This window comes from Ranitomeya imitator, chromosome 8, assembly GCF_032444005.1.
Source record: "Ranitomeya imitator isolate aRanImi1 chromosome 8, aRanImi1.pri, whole genome shotgun sequence".
In the NCBI taxonomy this organism is placed as follows: domain Eukaryota; kingdom Metazoa; phylum Chordata; class Amphibia; order Anura; family Dendrobatidae; genus Ranitomeya; species Ranitomeya imitator.
In genome coordinates, this window is record NC_091289.1 from 161,377,993 (window position 1) to 161,397,748 (window position 19,756).

Below are 19,756 nucleotides of genomic sequence, written 5' to 3' on the forward strand. Positions count from 1 at the left end.
GCTAACTGGACTGATTCCTCGGCAGGAAGCGGGCAATTCTGGACTAGTTCCCAGACTGTCTACCAACTTGGCATGGGATCCAAGGATACAATTATAGAACCGCTGGATAAATCCGCCTTTGAAACAGCTGCTTTCACTTTGTGCCTCGGCCATTGCCTCTACCTGGGTCTCAAGGACCATAGATAGATGGACCAAACAGCCTTGTAAGAGCACCCCGGCTGGAGCTCCTCCGGGGGAGCTAGCCGACCTGATGGACCAGATTTCTTATGCAGGGAAATATTTGGTATCTGCCTCCCTAGAGGTGCGGCTTGTGCAGCTCACGCATCCAGCAATATGGCGGCAACTGAATATTCGTCTCTATACACAGCAGGCGGACTTGTCTTTACAGGGGGCCTGTCTCTTTGGCTACATGCTGGAATAAATTATTAATGATGCCACGGGAGGCACGAGTTCCCTTTGTCCTTTCGCTGTTTTGCGGCGTCGGAAGATTCCTCTAGCTAACACAGACTGCGATCTCGTCTGGCTAGAAAGGAGAAAAAAAAAAAGGCTTCCTTTAAGCTTATCCGTTCCCGCAACTCCCGTGGTTGGTCCACCAGGGCTAGACCTGGCAGATCTTTCTCGGCATAACCCGTGCTAACGGCCCAGCGTTTCTTCCAGTTTGGGCCGGCATTTCCTGCCTTTTTCAGAGATGTTTGGCTGGCTTCGGTGGAGGACGCTTAGATCAGGGAGGTGGTATCCTCTGGATACAAGATAGGGTTCGCTTCGCAGCCCGGAATCGCTTCTTTGAATTCCGCCCTCTAAAAATCCTCCTCTGATCTCAGGTTTCTTTGCGTCCATTACCTTCCTTCTTGTTCGGAGGTTATTGTTTCCGTCCCACAGCAGGTACGCTTCACAGGTTTCTATTCAAACCTGCTTGCAGTGCCGAAGAAGAGCGGCGCAGTTCGACCCATTCTGTCTCTGAAGTTAGTGAACAGAAGGTTCCGCATGCGGCATTTCAGGATGACGTTCCTCTGTTCAGTCCTGGCTTCCATGGATCCACAGGAATTCCAGTGCTCCATGGATATCCAGGGGTGCTCCATGGATATCCAAGATGCCTTGCTCCATGTCCTGATTTTCCTTGAGGATCAGGGGCCTAGTGCTCATTCCATACCTTGAAGTCATCCTCATCAAGCCTCTGCCCCTCTCTCAGACCCAGGAGAGTCTGACCATCGTCCTCAACTCCCTGTCCCGTTTCTGGTGGCTGGACAACAGAACAAAGTCTCTTCTTGTTCCGAGTCAGCGTCTCGTCCTCTTAGGCATGTTCGACACCGCCGGGGGGTTTTCTTCTCGAGAAGCAGGCAATTCTTCCATACGGAGTTCGCTCTCTGCAGGGCCCTCGGCTGCCTCCCTTCCGTTCAGCTACGACGGTCCTGTGAGGCATGGTGACAGCTCCGTAAGCGTTCTCTTTTGCGCTGTTCCACTTGAGACCACTTCAGCAGGCCATCCTTCCTCAGTGGGACACGTCTGTGCTGTCCATGGATTCTCCAATCCGACTTTCCATCCGATTCTAATAGCCTCTCAACTGGTGGCTGTCGTCCCCTCTCTTTCCCCATGCCGGTCCTCCCCAAGGCATGTGGTGACGACAGTCACCAGCCTTCCCGGCTGGGGTGCGTTTCTCGCCATCCGTCATTGAACGGCGTTGGTCAGAGCAAGGGTCCTCTCCGCCGATCGACACCCTTGAGATAGGGGCCTTCCTCTATCCCTGAGTCTCTGGGAAAGGCTTCTCAGAGGTCGGCCAGTCAGAATCCAGACGTCCAATGCTTCGACTGTGGCGTACGTCAATTGCCAGGGAGGGAATCAGTCTCTTGGCAATGGCGGAGGTATCCAAGATCCTCCTCTGGGCAGAGGCGACGGTTTCGGCATTTTTCGCAGTGCATATCCCCGGCGTGGACAGCTAGGCTGCAGTGTTTTCTTGGCCGCGAGGGCCTTACGGCAGGACAGGGGTCTCTGCTTCAGTTGGTCTTCCTTCAAATCTACCTTGATGAGGAACTCCGGGCACGGATCTCCTGGCGGCCCAACTGCTTAGGAAGGTTCCACCGTTTGTTTCCAAGTCCGCGATCCTCTTGTAGTGGATAGCGATACTTTGACCATTCCTGGGTCGCAATTTGTACTTCCAGGCTGTTGAAGATCAATGCGGAGGGGGTGCCGGTCACTTTGACTGCAGCAGATTGGCCCAGAAGGTTCTGGTTCGCTGAGATCGTCCATCTCCTTGCGGACTCCCACTGGAGGCCCCCAGTCAGTTCAGATCTTCTGTACCGGGGACCCATCTGCCGCAGAGTTCTTGGTGGCTCAAGTTAACAGTTTTGCTGTTGAAACCTTCCTTTTTGGCCGTTTTCTCTAGGCGGGACTTGATGCTGGCCTTGCCTTCGTTCTCTGAAGGGTCAGATAGCAGCCCTTTCCATCCTTTTTCTGAAGTCCCTTTCAGAGGTCCTTAGCTACTGGCTATCACGGTACTAAGATTTATTTCCGTCCCGTTCTCAGATCAGAACTTTTCTTCAAGTGGCGCATGCGGCTCCCCCGTACCACACTCCCTGGGACCTCAATCTTGTTCTGGAGGCTCAGTGGAATTTTCCCCTTGAGCCTCCCCATGAGCCTCACTGTCTGTTCTGTCCTGCAAGGTGGCATTTCTGGTGGCCATCTCCACGCGTCTCGGAGTTGGTGGCTTTCTCCTGTCGCCCCATTTCTTGTTTTTTTACCAGGATAGGGTAGTTTTCTGGCCATCGTCTCCTTTTCTTCCCAGGGTGGTGTCCTCCTTTTACTTGAATAAGATCGTCCTTCCCACCTTTGTCCTGCTCCGTTCGATTCTCTGGGGCGTTCGCTGAACAGGCTAGTCCTGGTCAGGGCGGTGAGAATCTATTTGTCTAGGACTGCCTTCTTTAGGAAGACGGACTGTTTTTTTTTATCTTTCCAGACGGTATGCTAAGAGGCCTGCTGGCCTCCAAGGTTACAACTATTCTCTGGATCAGACCTGCCATTCTGGAGGCTCTCCGGGTCAAGAACAGAGTGACCCCTCCTGGTATTAAGATTCACTCTGCCCCGGGCAGTGGGTGCCTCCTGGGTGGTACACCATTGGGCATCCGCCCTACAACTTTGCTAGGTGGTACCCTGGTGTTCCGTTCACTCTTTTGCCAAGGGTTATAAGCTCCATAACTGCGCTTCGGCAGTTGCCCACCTAGGCGGAAGGATCTTGCAGGCGGCAGTGGTGATTCCTCCGACCTGAATGAAGTTTTTCTGCTGTTCCCACCCAAGGGACTGCTTTGGGACGTCCCATGGTTCCTGTGTCCCCCAATGAGAGGCGATAGAGAAAACAGGATTTTTGGTTGCTTACCGTAAAATCTGTTTCTCAGAGCCTTCATTGGGGGACACAGCTCCCTCCCAAGTTGAACAGTTTTATTCATTGTGTTAGACTGTTAACGTTTGTGTTCTTTGAACGCTCTTTGAGTGTTTGAAACTGTTAAGCTGTAAAGCGCTGCTTAGGTTTGTTGGCGCTGTATAAATGAAGATTATTATTATTATATTATTATTCTTTCTCGTTTACACGTTGCTTCTCCTACTGCTTTCTCACTAACTGAATATCCTACTTCCTGTCGGTGGGTTGTACACTGCAGAGGAGGAGCTAACTTTTTTATTTGCCTAGTGTCAGCCTCCTAGTGGCAGCAGCATACACCCATGGTTCCTGTGTCCCCCAATGAAGGCTCTGAGAAACAGATTTTACGGTAAGCAACCAAAAATCCTGTTATTAAAAAATCTTTGTTCTCAAGAATGTAGTGCTTTTTAATTTCACTATTTTTAAGCCTTGTTGCCAAGGTTAGCAGTTTAGCAGCAGTGGTTATACATCTGCAGGGCTTACAAGCTCTTTCCAGTAGTGCTTGTAAGTCGAGTTGCGCAAATATGTTAGTAATCGGTCGCTGATTCTGAATTTGCCATATTGATAACCTATTCGTACCGAATTTGTGTGTGATGATCGTCTCTTAACATATTCGTTCATTTCTACTCCCATTGACTACAATGGCATGCGGCTGTGTTCGGCGAATATTGCAAAAACAATATTCGTCACCGATCATAATCGGAACCGTATTGTGAAGAATTTGCTCAACTCTACTTGTAAGCACTACTCTGATGCTGGCCGGGATCGCTAGAGTGCACTTTTAGCACTGTGTCCCAGCCAGCCTCATTGCCACTGTGCTCCTAGGATGCTGCAGAGGTGGTGAATATACTTGACCCTTTTTTCCATTATGTGGTTGGCAAGGCAGATTTAGATGAATTTTCTTCAGGGTGCAGTCAGATGAAAGTATAACTAAGACCGGGATCACAATGTAATGCTTGTACTGGCTGTTGTCTCTCCAGACCCAAGTATGTCAGCATGTATTTTTATGCAGCTGTCCCTCTCGGGTCAGGAGAGCCGGCGTCCAGTCCCAGCGTTGTGTTGTGATCCCTGCCTGGTGCGTGTGTGTGTGTGCGCTGTAGGAACTTGGCGGGTATCTTCATGTCCAGTTATTTTGTTTTAACTATGTAGCAATTTATATTTAATCGCTCCTATAAAATTTGTATTCTTTATTTATGCTTGTAAATGAAGTGAAATTCTGTTTTGTTTCAGTTTAACAAGGATTTGAAACTCTGTTTATCACAGACAAAAGCAGGTTTTGTTATCGGCTGCGATCTTCGACAAGATATAAAACATGTAAGTCTAATAACATCTTATTAGACAAAAATATGATAACTCATTGGGCAGATTTTCTAACCAAAATGAGTTCCAAATGAATACTGCAAGGCAATCTGCTGATTAAGCGCAATTTACATGGAGCAATCATTGGCATTGGTTATGTGATTGGTAACTCGCATAACTACTTATTGTTGGCAGCACATGAATATCTATGATAAACAAGTGTATACCTTTATTTTTTATTTATTTTATTTTTTTTTGGGGGGGGGGCTAACATGTTTACTCAGACCAGTGTTTCATCTCCTACTGTAAGTGGTCCTATAGACTGATTCAGGAGATATTAGCAAAAAAAAGTCTGGCATCCAACTGGAATGTCTATGGCTGTCTATATATATATATATATATATACAGTGGGGCAAAAAAGTATTTAGTCAGTCAGCAATAGTGCAAGTTTCACCACTTAAAAAGATGAGAGGCGTCTGTAATTTACATCATAGGTAGACCTCAACTATGGGAGACAAACTGAGAAAAAAAAATCCAGAAAATCACATTGTCTGTTTTTTTAACATTTTATTTGTATATTATGGTGGAAAATAAGTATTTGGTCAGAAACAAACAATCAAGATTTCTGGCTCTCACAGACCTGTAACTTCTTCTATAAGAGTCTCCTCTTTCCTCCACTCATTACCTGTAGTAATGGCACCTGTTTAAACTTGTTATCAGTATAAAAAGACACCTGTGCACACCCTCAAACAGTCTGACTCCAAACTCCACTATGGTGAAGACCAAAGAGCTGTCAAAGGACACCAGAAACAAAATTTTAGCCCTGCACCAGGCTGGGAAGACTGAATCTGCAATAGCCAACCAGCTTGGAGTGAAGAAATCAACAGTGGGAGCAATAATTAGAAAATGGAAGACATACAAGACCACTGATAATCTCCCTCGATCTGGGGCTCCACGCAAAATCCCACCCTGTGAGGTCAGAATGATCAGAAGAACGGTGAGCAAAAATCCCAGAACCACGCGGGGGGACCTAGTGAATGAACTGCAGAGAGCTGGGACCAATGTAACAAGGCCTACCATAAGTAACACACTACGCCACCATGGACTCAGATCCTGCAGTGCCAGACGTGTCCCACTGCTTAAGCCAGTACATGTCTGGGCCCGTCTGAAGTTTGCTAGAGAGCATTTGGATGATCCAGAGGAGTTTTGGGAGAATGTCCTATGGTCTGATGAAACCAAACTGGAACTGTTTGGTAGAAACACAACTTGTCGTGTTTGGAGGAAAAAGAATACTGAGTTGCATCCATCAAACACCATACCTACTGTAAAGCATGGTAGTGGAAACATCATGCTTTGGGGCTGTTTCTCTGCAAAGGGGCCAGGACGACTGATCCGGGTACATGAAAGAATGAATGGGGCCATGTATCGTGAGATTTTGAGTGCAAACCTCCTTCCATCAGCAAGGGCATTGAAGATGAAACGTGGCTGGGTCTTTCAACATGACAATGATCCAAAGCACACCGCCAGGGCAACGAAGGAGTGGCTTCGTAAGAGGCATTTCAAGGTCCTGGAGTGGCCTAGCCAGTCTCCAGATCTCAACCCTATAGAAAACCTTTGGAGGGAGTTGAAAGTCCGTGTTGCCAAGCGAAAAGCCAAAAACATCACTGCTCTAGAGGAGATCTGCATGGAGGAATGGGCCAACATACCAACAACAGTGTGTGGCAACCTTGTGAAGACTTACAGAAAACGTGTGACCTCTGTCATTGCCAACAAAGGATATATTACAAAGTATTGAGATGAAATTTTGTTTCTGACCAAATACTTATTTTCCACCATAATATGCAAATAAAATGTTAAAAAAACAGACAATGTGATTTTCTGGATTTTTTTTTCTCAGTTTGTCTCCCATAGTTGAGGTCTACCTATGATGTAAATTACAGACGCCTCTCATCTTTTTAAGTGGCGGAACTTGCACTATTGCTGACTGACTAAATACTTTTTTGCCCCACTGTATATATATATATATATATATATATATATATATATATATATATATATATATATATATATATAAATGTCAGAGGCAATATTTTGCATATATTAGTATTTATGTCTTATAAAGTAACTAGATGGAGGCCCGATGCTATCGCATCGGGAGGGTGGTAATGTCACAATGGGGGCAGGCTTTGCAGCGTTGAGAATCGCTCATCCACCTATCCACTCACTCTTTCCGCATGTGCTGACTTCTCCCGCCTGTGCTCTCTTCTTTGACCCGTCTACCCCATGCTATCCCCCTTGTCTGCTGTCTCTCCTTCCTTTGCTGTGTTCTCCCCTCATGTTTTGTCCCGTTTGAGCTGTCTCCCCCCTGTGCTCTGTGTCTCTCTCACCCCTGTGCGCTTTCTCTCTCCCCCATCTGCTGTCTTCTCCTCTCATGTCATCTCTTCTTTCACCTGTGTACCCCATGTGCTCTCCCCCTTGTCTGCTCTCTCTCCACCACTGTGCTTTTCTTTTTCCATCTGCCGCCGGGATCAGCCGAATGATTCACTGCGCCCGCCGCCATCTTTGTGCAGACATATAGCGGCGGTCACATTAAAAGTGCGCATGCGCTCTTCCTGTACAAAGATGGCGGCGCTCAGTGAATCATTTGGCTGATCCCAGCGGCGTGTTTGCGATGGTGCTCCGCTGGTGGTACCGCGCAAGAGGCTGCATACAGCGTATACAGTGTGTGTGTAGTGCATTTGGCATATACAGTGTGTGTGTGGTGCAGCGGTGTTCCGCTGGTGGTACCGCACAAGAGTTTGGTACCACCAGCAGTTTTCATATTGAGACACCCATCACTTGGGTGTCCCAATATGGAGGTCGGTGAACTTCCGCCACTTGTAATTCTGGGATCCGGACACATCTCGATGGAACAGGATGTAAAGATATTACAAGGCAAGTATATATTAAGATGCTATGTCACCAGAATATGCCATCTTTTTATTAACAGAGGGCACCAACCTGTTGTGCATTTCCTTCACTAGTTTAGACTACACATCAGTACCCTATTAGATATACATAAAACAGGGTATTCAGGGAAAACCAGGGAGGGAAGAATGAAATCACTCAGGCCACAATGTGCAACATGAAATGGCCAGGGGACCCCTTGAAAAAGGCTCATTACGCCGAAATGCGTTGGGGTGGGTGCACGCTGTGGACCGTGGTCATTTTTTGTGCCTGCGCAGGTAATTATGTTTTACATATATAGCAGCTATTGCTGATGGTGTACTTTGTTCACTCAAACTTTTTCTCTGTATCTGAGATTATGATTCCTGCTATGGCGATTTTTAGGAGTCCTCTTTTGGAACCTAGTCATTGATTAGTTCTACTCGTATATGGTCCATATGCCTGTACCCCTGGCCGTTTCATGTTGCACATTGTGGCCTGAGTGATTTCATTCTTCCCTCCCTGGTTTTCCCTGAATACCCTGTTTTATGTATATCTAATAAAGTATTATTTTTCTATTATATAGTTTCTGGGTGTTTGATCGTTTGTTTTCTATGGTAGTGTATCTTCGGTTAGCGATTATCCCATAGTTTATCTTCTATGGCCCATTATTACGTTTGATTATATTTTATTTTGTTACTACTGTTATATGGGCATGCTTCTCATGAAGTTGTGGTTCACATCAGTACCCTGTCAAGTACAACTGATGTACAGCTCTGTTCAAATGAATAGGGCTCGCTGTATTTTTCTACATCGCCACATTGGGGTACACAGGACTGTGGGTGTGTGCTGCTGCCACTAAGAGGCTGACACTAAGTAAATACAAAAAGGGTTACCGTATATATTCGAGTATAAGCCGAGATTTCTCCAGTCACCTTCCACGACAGCAGTATCGGAGGATGTCTCCCCGCCCTAATAGGGGACAGGAAATCAGAGGGGTTAAATACCCTCCCCTTCCTGCAACCACCAGTGTTTTTCCTGTCCACTATGGGGCATGAAGAGGTTCTCAGATAGTGCTGCCGTGGCCGGCGATCGGAGCACTGTTACCTTAATGGCCGGGCAGTTGAGGTCGGGGGCTCCGCTCTCCTCCTCCGTTTACTGCTCCCATCTCCGCATGCACTGCTCGACTTGGGACCCTCCATCCCGCCCCTCCTGCGCCTCCTTATGGGGCAAAGCAGGGCGGTGAAGCTCTCCGGGGTCCTCCTGTAGCTCCCAGGCTCTCTCTCCTCCAACCTCACTGCCGCTGGAGGCCGCGCGACGCGTCCGAACTTCTGACTGGTGACTGACTGACCCTATGGACGACGACAAATCCCTGCACTCTGCTTCTGCAGAGCCTAGCGTTCACCCTCCTACTGTAAGTAGAGGATGAGGACCCTTGCTGTCCAGCTTTGTTATTAAGTGACTTAGTCCACCTTTCTCTCTATTTCTAGGGAGACAAGGTCCCTGTCCTTTAAAAAAAAAAAAAAAAAGATAAGCCCAGCCGCAAGTGTGGTACATGTGCGACCAAGCTTCCCTCAGCTGAAAAGAAAAAGCTCTGCCAACCATGCACGGATGAAGAGCTGCGTAGTGAACAACCCTCCCTCCTGGACAGCATCAGAACCCTCATCAAACAGGAGGTCCAATCCTCTATGGCGGCCCTGTCTCAGGCCCTGACACCACAACCTCCTCCTCCTAAGAAAAGGAAGATGGGTCCTACTGTCTCTGACTCGGGCGAGATCCATACCTCGGGTTCAGAGGATTTCCATGGTGAGGGGCACCATGGGGGTGGAAGAGGAGGTAGAGAGTCATTCGGTTCAGGATGACATGTTTGGAGGGTTAAAGCCTAGGACCCCGAAAGGGTTCCCTATACACGAGAATATTGAAAACCATGTCCTTCATGAGTGGGGCCTATCTGAGAGAGCTTTGAGTGTCTCATCAGAATTGAAGAATCGTTTTGGTACAGGTCGAGCGATTTCATCTTTACCTCTGATAGGCATCCTCAAATCGCAGGGACCCCAAGGACTCATTTCCTCTTTGTATACATATCTATTATCTGTCGGAGATGGGTCCACCATCAATTCTATCAAAGGGAAATGGGAGGGACTTCTTCCCGATGTACTGGGAGAGGAATGGGAGGAAATTTTGGAATCTCCAACTAAAGTTTCTCCTTCAGTAAACAATAAGATGACCCAGTTATATATTATATACCAGACATATTTGACCCCGACACGACTTTTCAAAATGGGTCGCCTCCTGTCGTCAGATTGTTTACGGTGTCGTACACATGATGCAGATTTTATTCACATGATTTGGAGGTGCCCGGTAGTTCTACATTACTGGAAAGAGGTGACGGCACTACTAACATCTTTATTGTCGATTCCTGTCCCACTTGAGCCATTGACCTGTTTATTCGAGGTATGAGATGCGGAAACATGGCATCACTATACTGGGATCTTCCTTCGTGAGACACTCTTCATGGCACGGAAGGTGTTGGCATTAAGATGGATGGGTGGTTCCCCCCCAACTCTTAGGGCTTGGATGGATTTGGTGAATTCGATTATCCCGTATGAAAACACTATACCAAAATAGAGGATGTCCAGGTAAATTTGAAAAGATCTGGGGTAGATGGAACTCCTCTTATCATACTATATAATCTACACTGGCTAGATGTGTGTGCGGGGAGGTGGATGGGTGGTTTTGGGGACATCGTTTGCAGAGCAGGATTTGCGTATGATTTTCCTTTTGGCGACTTACTATAGATGGTTAAAGTAGTTAAAGTTAATAATAGGTATTTCATAAGGTACTAGTGATTTAACATGCACAATGTATTACCCCTGTAAATTTTGGATAGGATATGTCTCTGTAATTATCTGTATCCTATGGTATAACTGACAATGACAAATGCAATCTGTGTAATGTTTGTTTTATTCTGAAATTAATAAACAAATTTAAAAAAAAAAGAATTGAAGAATCGTTTCCCTCTGGAGGGGGGCTTTTCTTTATGGGAGATGCCTAAGGTAGATGTACAAGTGTCCAGGGTAACCAAAAAAACGGCTCTACCCTTCGAGGATTCCTCGCAGCTCAAAGATCCTATGGATCGAAAAATTGAGAGCTTACTGAGGAAATCCTGGGACACGTCTACTAATCTGCTGAAGACAAATGTGGCCTCCACATGTGTTGCCAGATCCCTATTTCTCTGGTTACGTACCCTAGAAAATCACCTTTCTCAAGGGACATCCCTACCATTACTTCATAAGGCAACGGGGTTCCTGGCGGATGCTTCCGCTGACTCTGTACGGGTAGCCGCTATGTCTGCAGTTCTCTCCAACTCCGCTAGGAGAGCTCTATGGTCTAAATCCTGGGGAGGTGACTTAACTTCTAAATAAAAATTGTGTGGTATTCCCTTTCAGGGACATTATATGTTCGGGCCAGCCCTCGATGACATCCTAGACAAGGCTATAGATAAAAAGAAAGCTCTTCCATAACAAAAAAGCTCGAGGAAACGCTTTTTTCGTCCCCCCCGTGAGCAGGTCCCCCAGAGGGATTACAGGGGTAAAGGTAAAACGGGTCAGTGGAGTTACCCCAAAGGGGGTAAAGCTAGAAACATCCTTGTTCTCCAACCCCAGCAGACCCCTGAAAAACAATGACTTCTCTCCGGTCAGAGGCCGACTCTCAAGGTTTCTTTCCCAATGGCAGGCCATCACCACAAATCAGTGGGTCCTGCGTACCATTCGGGAAGGCTTAAGGTTAGAATTCAAGAGTCCTCCTCACCGTCTAACAATTACCTCCCTACAGTCTCCACACCTTCGGGGATGCCTCAATGCAAATATTCTCGATCTGCTTCAGGCACGGGTAATCTCCCAGGTACCGCCTCAGGAAATAGGAGAAGGCCACTATTCTCACCTATTTTTGGTGAAAAAACCCTCTGGGCAACACCGGGTTATTATAAACCTGAAACCCCTAAATCAGGTTATCAAATACTACAGGTTAAAAATGGTTAAAAATGGAATCAATCAAATCAGCAATCCCACTGATTGGCCAGGACTGGGTAATGGCTACGTTAGATCTGAGGGATGCTTACTATCATGTGTCGATACATCCCGACCATAGGAAGTTCCTCAGATTTGCAGTGGCCCAGAACCATCGAGCCAGTTATTATCAGTTCAATGTCCTTCCATTCGGAGTCTCATCAGCTCCTCGGGTCTTTACCAAGATCATGTCAGAAGCAGTGGTCTTCATCCGACATCAGGGGATCTGTATCATCCCGTACTTGGACGATTTTCTTATTATCGCTCCATCTGTCCCTCGTCTAAATCAGGATGTGACAAAAGTCCTGGATATCCTGAAATCACTGGGATGGATTCCGAACTTGGAGAAGTCGGACCTCCATCCATCACCAAGGAAAAAATATCTAGGAGTTCTTCTGGAATTAAGGGAAAGAATGTCCTTCTTACCCAGGGACCGTCAGGACGATCTCGTCCACAGGATCTCCAGGTTCAGGAGCCAGAATTCTCCGACACGAAGGGACTCGATGTCAATCCTGGGTTCGTTGACGTCCTGCATCCAGGCAGTCTCCTGGGCCCAGGCCCACACGAGTCTTTCATATCCACATCCTGAGGCATTCAAAAGGACCCCAGAGTGCTCTAACCAGGAGGATTCCCCTCCCCAATCACGTGAAATCCTCCCTCTCATGGTGGCTGAACTCCCAGAACCTTCAAAGAGGAGTCAGCTGGGATCAAATGCCTCTGAAGGTGCTCACAACAGATGCGAGCCAGAGAGGATGGGGTGCCATAATAGAAGGTTCCCACTTCCAAGGGTTGTGGCCCCCAAGCATCAGGTCCAGATCCTCGAATCATGTACGGATAATGTCCGACAACACAACTACGATGGCCTACCTCCGACACCAGGGAGGCACGAAATACACCAGCCTAAAATCAACCGCTGCAAGGATTTTTTTCCTGGGGAAAAAGACATCTGTCCATCTCGGCAGTACACATAAAGGGGTCAGACAATGCCCAGGCGGACTTCCTAAGCAGGAAAGATTTCCATCCTGGAGAATGGTCCTTGAACCAAGATGTGTTCCTATCCCTAGTCCGGAGATGGGGAAGTCCCAACGTGGATCTGTTTGCCAACAGTCAGAACACGAAGTCGAGCACTTTCTTCTCCCTCAACCCCTCAAGCGAAGCACAGGGACTGGACGCCTTCTCCCATCCTTGGAAGTTTGCTGTGGCATATGCCTTCCCACCAATTCCCATGTTGCAAGGGACGTTACAGATGATCCGGACGGATCGAGTCACAACAATTCTGGTAGCACCGATGTGGCCAGGAAAAAGCTGGTACGGCGCACTAACAGACATGTCTCTGGAAGGCCCGATACTTCTACCTCAGATAGTAGACCTTCCTCAACAGGGACCACTGCTACACTCAGACCTACACAGGCTGAGGCTGGCAGCCTGGTTACTGAGGCCGAGATTCTGAGAGCTAGAGGTCTCTCAGATAACGTCATTCAAACCCTGCAAAAAAGTAGGAAACCAATAACTAACGCCATCTATGGCAAGGTTTGGAAAAGATTTTCATCCTGGTGCGCCCCAAACAAACCTGATCCATTCCATCCCAACATCTCTCAGATATTTAGAATTTCTCCAAAAGGGACTGGAGTTAGGACTCTCACCTAGCACCTTAAAAGTTCAGGTGTCCGCATTAAGTTCCTTTTTTGATCAGGATTTAGCAGGCCACCATTGGGTTAAACGTTTCATAGCATCTGCGGCTAGGATTCGTCCTAGGCTCCAGGTCAAGACCCCTCCTTGGGATCTAAACCTTGTACTAAATAGTCTGACCAGGGACCCCTTTGAGCCCTAATCAGCCATCAGCTTAAAAATCCTGACCCTCAAGAATGTCTTCCTAGTAGCAATCACTACCGCTAGGCGTATAGGAGAGTTACAGGCTTTATCAGTACAAGAGCCATACCTAACCATAACCATGGATAGCATAATCCTTAAGCTAGACCCTGCCTTTATGCCAAAGGTAGTCTCAGACTTCCACAGAAGTCAAGATATTGTCTTACCCTCATTCTGTCCAAATCCCTCTAATCCGAAGGAAGAAACCTTTCACACCCTGGACGTCCACAGGGTGGTCCTCTTCTACCTCCAACAAACCGAGGGTTAGAGAATAGACCAAAACCTTTTCGTCCAGTGGTCAGGACGGAATAGAGGCAAGAAAGGGCTAAAAGTACAATCGCTAACTGGATCAAGCAGGCCATCTGTCTTGCATATTCAACCCGGGAAATTACTCCCCCGGCATCGCTGAAGGCTCACTCCACCCGTTCAGTCTCGACATCCTGGGCAGAGAGAGGGAACGCATCGTCTGAGCAGATATGCAGAGCTGCCACCTGGTCGTCAATCCATACATTCACCAGGCATTACAGGCTAAATTTCAATAGGGGCCTATCGTTTGGCAGTCGTGTTCTGCAGGCTGTTGTCCCTCCCTAAAGAAGTTAGCTGTTGGTATCACTCCGATACTGCTGTCGTGGAAGGTGACTGGAGAAAATAGAATTAGACTTACCGGTAATTCGGTTTCTAGGAACCTTCCACGACAGCACTAATTTCCCTCCCTATCTGATATTCTTATTGGATGATTCCTGTACTTAAGTGGTAACTATTCATGCTACTGTGTCCAGAAAAAACACTGGTGGTTGCAGGAAGGGGAGGGTATTTAACCTCTCTGATTTCCTGTCCCCTATTAGGGCAGGGAGACATCCTCCGATACTGCTGTCGTGGAAGGTTCCTAGAAACCGAATTACCGGTAAGTCTAATTCTATTTTTCAGCCCATTTTTTGGGCTGAAAGCCCCCCTCTCGGCTTATACTCGAGTCATACCCAGGGGTCGGCAGGGGAGGGGGAGCGGGGTCTGTCTAATTATACTCCCCTACTCCTGGTGCGGTCCCTGCAGGTCTTCTTCCCCGGCGCCGCAGCTTCTTCCTGTACTGAGCGGTCACATGGTACCGCTCATTACAGTAAGGAATATGCGGCTCCACCTCCCATAGGGGTGGAGTCGCATATTCATTATTGTAATGAGCGGTAACAGTGACCTCTCAATACAGGAAGAAGCTGCGGTGCAGGGGAAGCAGGGACTGCACCGCGCCAGGAGCAGGTGAGTATAACGGGGAGTGCTGCGCGATATTCACCTGCTCCTCGTTACGGCGCCGCTCCGTCTTCAGCGTCTTCTGCAGTGATGCTCAGGTCAGAGGGTGCGATGACGTTAGTGTGGCCTGAACATCAGTGCAGAAGACGCTGAAGATGGAGCGGCGCCGGAATGAGGAGCAGGTGAATATTGAAAGTGACGGGGGCCTGAGCGACGGAGAGGTAAGTATGTGATTTTTTTTTTTTTTTTTTTTTTTTAATCGCAGCAACAGCAAATGGGGCAAGTGTCTGTCTGGAGCATCTTATAAGGCCATAATCAACCTTTGTGCAGGATTATATGGGGCAAATATCTTTATGGAGCATCTTATGGGGCCATAATCAACGTTTGTGCAGCACTATATGCCGCAAATATCTTTATGGAGCAACTTATGGGGCCATTATTAACGTTTGTGGAGCATTATATTGGGCAAATGTGTGTATGGAGCATCTTATGGGGCCATAATCAACATTTGTGCAGCATTATATTGGGCAAATGTGTGTATGGAGCATCTTATGGGGCCATTATTAACCTTTATGCAGGATTATATGGGGCATATTTTAATATGGAGCATCTTATGGGGCCATCATAAACTTTATGGAGCATTATATGGGGCTCCTGATTCAATATGGATATTCAAAAGCACTTAACCTACCGATGTCTCAATTAATTTTACTTTTATTGGTATCTATTTTTACTTTTGACATTTACCGGTAGCTGCTGCATTTTCCACCCTAGGCTTATACTCGAGTCATTAAGTTTTCCCATTTTTTTGTGGCAAAATTAGGGGGGTCGGCTTATACCCGGGTCGGCTTATACTCGGTTATATACGGTAACTCCTCCTCTGCAGTATACACCACCCACTGGCTCCTGATAGAACCAGTTTAAAGGGAACCTGTCACCCCCAAAATCAATGGTGAGGTAAGCCCACCAGCATCAGGGGCTTATCTACAGCATTCTGGAATGCTGTAGATAAGCCCCCGATGTAACCTGAAGGAGGAGAAAAAGACGTTAGATTATACTCACCCAGGGGCGGTCCCGCTGCGGTCTGGTCAAATGGGTGTCTCAGGTCCGCTCCGGGGCCTCCCATCTTCATTCCATGACGTCCTCTTATGGTCTTCATGCCGCGACTCCGGCGCAGGCGTACTTTGTCTGCCCTGTTGAGGGCAGAGCAAAGTACTGCAGTGCGCAGGCGCCGGGCCTCTCTGACCTTTCCGGCGCCTCAACAGAGCACACAAAGTACGCCTGCGCCGGAGTCGCGGCATGAAGACAAGAAGAGGACGCCATGGAATGAAGATGGGAGGCCCCGGAGCGGACCTGAGACACCCATTTGACCAGACCGCAGCGGAACCGCCCCTGGGTAAGTCTAATCTAACGTCTTTTTCTCCTCTTTCAGGTAACATCGGCGGCTTATCTACACCATTACAGAATGCTGTAGATAAGCCCCTGATGACGGTGAGCTTACCTCACCATCGATTTTGGGGGTGACAGGTTCCCTTTAAGCTTAGTGTCCGTAGGAAGCGCACTGGGGTCTGTCATTCAGACCACATTTTCTTTATTTTTATTTTTATTTTTTAACACCTTTTGCACAAGAGGAAGACTGGGGCGACAGACCCTTTCAAGGGACCGATCTCCCCCAAACATCAACAGGTGAGCATGGCGAGTGTCGCCTCCCCTTACCTTCTCCTGCAATGTGGGATGCCTCAGCCGGACACAGCCCTGTGAAATCCTAGGGGATCGAACCCTTAGGATACACAGAGGCCCCCAATATCTTTTAGTATTAGTTAGGGGTCCCAGAGCTCAGACCCCCACTAGAAAGTGTTGACATATGCTAGCAGTATGCCTTCACTTTACAAGATGGGTTTACCCATTTAATGCATTGCTGTTAAGATAGATCACTGTATATGGTTTGTATTCTGTCAACATTGAGACCCATATCCCGTAATATATGTATACTGTGTGAACATTTTGTGCATGCTGCTGAATTTGAAGAGGACAATATAATTAGTATCTTAAGGTTGTCCGCTTTCACTTTTTTTCATGGCCTAAAAAAGATAACCGCATTTCCCATACGTTTAAGCTGCGAAAAGGAAGAACAAATATGAACCCTTACCATACAAATAGAAATAAAAAATGGAAAAGTCAGCTCACCCATAAGCTCACAAGGGAGTCAAATGGGAAACCAAGGATTTCCAGTATCAGAATCTTCTTTTAAAATCTATGATTTTTTTCATACAAAACAATAAAAATGTCGTTACACCAACAATACCGTGGAAAACTGTAAAAATCTTAGCAAATGCGTTACGTACAACTGTCTTTAGTCATTGTATGTAATGACTAAAGACGGTTGTCTGAAAAGCTTTTGCTAAGATTTTTACAGTTTTCCACGGTATTGGTGTTCCGACTCTTCTATTGCCTTGCATGAGTAAAAATCATGGATTTTAATAGAAAATTCTATTGCTAGAATTCTTTGGTTTCCTACTTCACATGCAAATGGTTTACATGTACTGCTGCCAACTTTTTTTTTAAGTGAATTTTATAAAATTATGTAAAAATGTGTATTTAAAAATATTTATTCAACAGGTTATTTGTAAGCACCCAGAAGGACTCCCTGTTTCACATCTGCTAGCTGCATTTAAGGTGAGTTTGCATGTTTTAAAGGGTTGTTCCCATGTTTAGACGATACTTACTGATCGGTGTGGGTCCAACTGCTGGGACATCCTCCAATGCAAGAACATAGAGCCTGGCTGAATTGGGCCGTGGCTGGCCATGCACGCCTCCACTTCATTCATTCTCTGATACTACTGGAAAAAGCCAAACTTTGTGCTCAGCGATCTCTGGCAGTCCCATTGATTATGAATGGATGTCTGGGTCTGCTACATGCAGTCTCCCTTTTGAATAGAGAAGAGAATATTTGAATTTCTGATCACTTCCAAATATACGGAGAGATTCGTTTTTTGGGTTTTTTTTTTTTTTTTAAAGCCTGTACGTTCTGTGATTTGGGCAGACTAAAGGCTGCCATAAATTGTAACCTGCGGTCTTTTAACGGTTTTGCAGTTTGTTACTTACACAGAATCTGGCTTATGAGAGAAGGGTTACGTGTTTATTTTGGGAGTGAATTGTGTTATATGGGCAGATATAATGTATGCCTGTAATATAAATAAATAAATAAATAAAAAAATTATATATATATATATACATACATATATATATATATATATATATATATATATATATATATATATATATATATATATATATATATATATATATATATATATATATAAATTTTTTTTTTTTTTTTTTTTGGGCAAGCTCCTTTGGTTATGACTTTTCTTTTTGGTTATAGCAATACACAGGCAAGGACCTGCCATTTCGAGAGATGGGATTTATGTCTGTTTTGGACCTTGTGGGATCCTTGGGCGACATGCTTTATTTAGAAGATCCAGAAGGTGGGCAAGATTGGTGTCTTTTTGACATTGACTCAAAAGGCAAGAAAAGTGGACATGGTGGAACTGGTAAGCTGAATTTTACAGATCCGTATTTTATTTTAATACAAGGCAAGAATAAAAACACAATCTTTCTGCAGACACTGCAGGCAAACAGAACTGCGGAAAATCCAAGTGGACTTCATGATGCTGTTATTTTAACTCCCATGGAAGTGACCTGGAGTTATGAAAAAAAGCAGAGGTTACTGTGATCAAATACAGTACTGCCATTGATTTCCGCTTGATAACTTTTGAAAGGAGGGAAGAAATTATGTAAATTCACAATGGATGCAAATGGTTTTTAATAACCTTTTCAGAAGAGGATTGCTCGATGATCTGGCTACTGTGACTTTAATTTCCAGTCATTTTTTTAATGTCTATAAATGACAATGAACCAAATTATGCACTTAATAAACTGCTATTTCTCTCTCGCTGCATTGGGGGACACAGAAGACCATGGGTGTATGCTGCTGACACTATGCAAAAAAAAGTTAACTGCTCCCCAGCAGGGTGCACTCACCAACTGGCACAAAGGTAATCAGTTTTCGCCTCGCTACTGAGGAGGCAGACATGGGTCTGCACTTGGCTTCGTTTCTACCTTAAGTTTTTGTTGTTTTTTTTAATTAATGACTTCCTTTTTTGTTTCAAATAAGGCTTGTGAGGGCGACAAGAGTCCCCAGCTTCAGCCCGAGCCGCCTTTGGTGGTTGTGAATTATGCGCGCCAGCTTTTTAGTTTGTCCTGCCCTCTACTCAGCCTAAGAGGGCACTCTGTGTATTCTGGCGCTCGGGATCCCTGTGCATACTTTTCTGGCACCGCCCCTTTTTCCTTCTGCCCGGTGCCATCTTCATTTGCTAGCTCATACAAGCTGCCGCAGCCCACGTTGTTTCTGCAGCCTCCTCACCTGGTTCCTCCTCGCCCTCTGCTTTTCCTTTTTACCGCAACGCGAGTATCCAAGGTGGTGTGGGCTTGGATAAAGCTCCTTCGCCAACGTTTCCTGTCGGGAGCTCTGTCTTCTGAATTTGTGGATCTAGCGGACCAAATCGGTCAAGCAAAGAGGTACTTCCTTTTTGGCTTCCCTAGATGCAGCCGTCGGCTGTGCCCTGGCAGCCAGCAACATCATCACCATCTTCAGGGTCCTATGGCTGAAGGCATGGAATGCGGATGCAGCTTCCAAGAAGTCCCTTGCCAACCTCCATTTCCAGGGCTCCCGTCTTATTGGAGATAAATCGGGAAAGAGAGGATTCCAGCGAGACAGTGTGAGGAAGGTAAAAATCCATGTTTATTGATTCGTTTTAAGATTGTGTAAATGTTCACCACGTCCAGCAGCTCATTTTTCATATTTCAGCTGTTGCCAGCCCCATACTCTGAAACACGTAGGGTTATCATATGTGCTGCTGGATGTGGTGAACATTTACACGATTTT

General features: G+C 46.3%; 1 protein-coding gene across 1 annotated transcript in view; it reads left to right on the forward strand.

Annotated features, from left to right (window-relative positions):
- Nucleotides 1–19,756, forward strand: part of TDRD5 (tudor domain containing 5) — a 119,732-nt gene that overhangs the window by 29,268 nt on the left and 70,708 nt on the right. Inside the window, exons 5-7 of the mRNA XM_069737701.1 lie at nucleotides 4,637–4,720; nucleotides 17,428–17,484; nucleotides 18,194–18,362. Coding sequence (XP_069593802.1) covers nucleotides 4,637–4,720; nucleotides 17,428–17,484; nucleotides 18,194–18,362 — 310 coding nt within the window. The remainder of the gene's footprint in view (nucleotides 1–4,636; nucleotides 4,721–17,427; nucleotides 17,485–18,193; nucleotides 18,363–19,756) is intronic.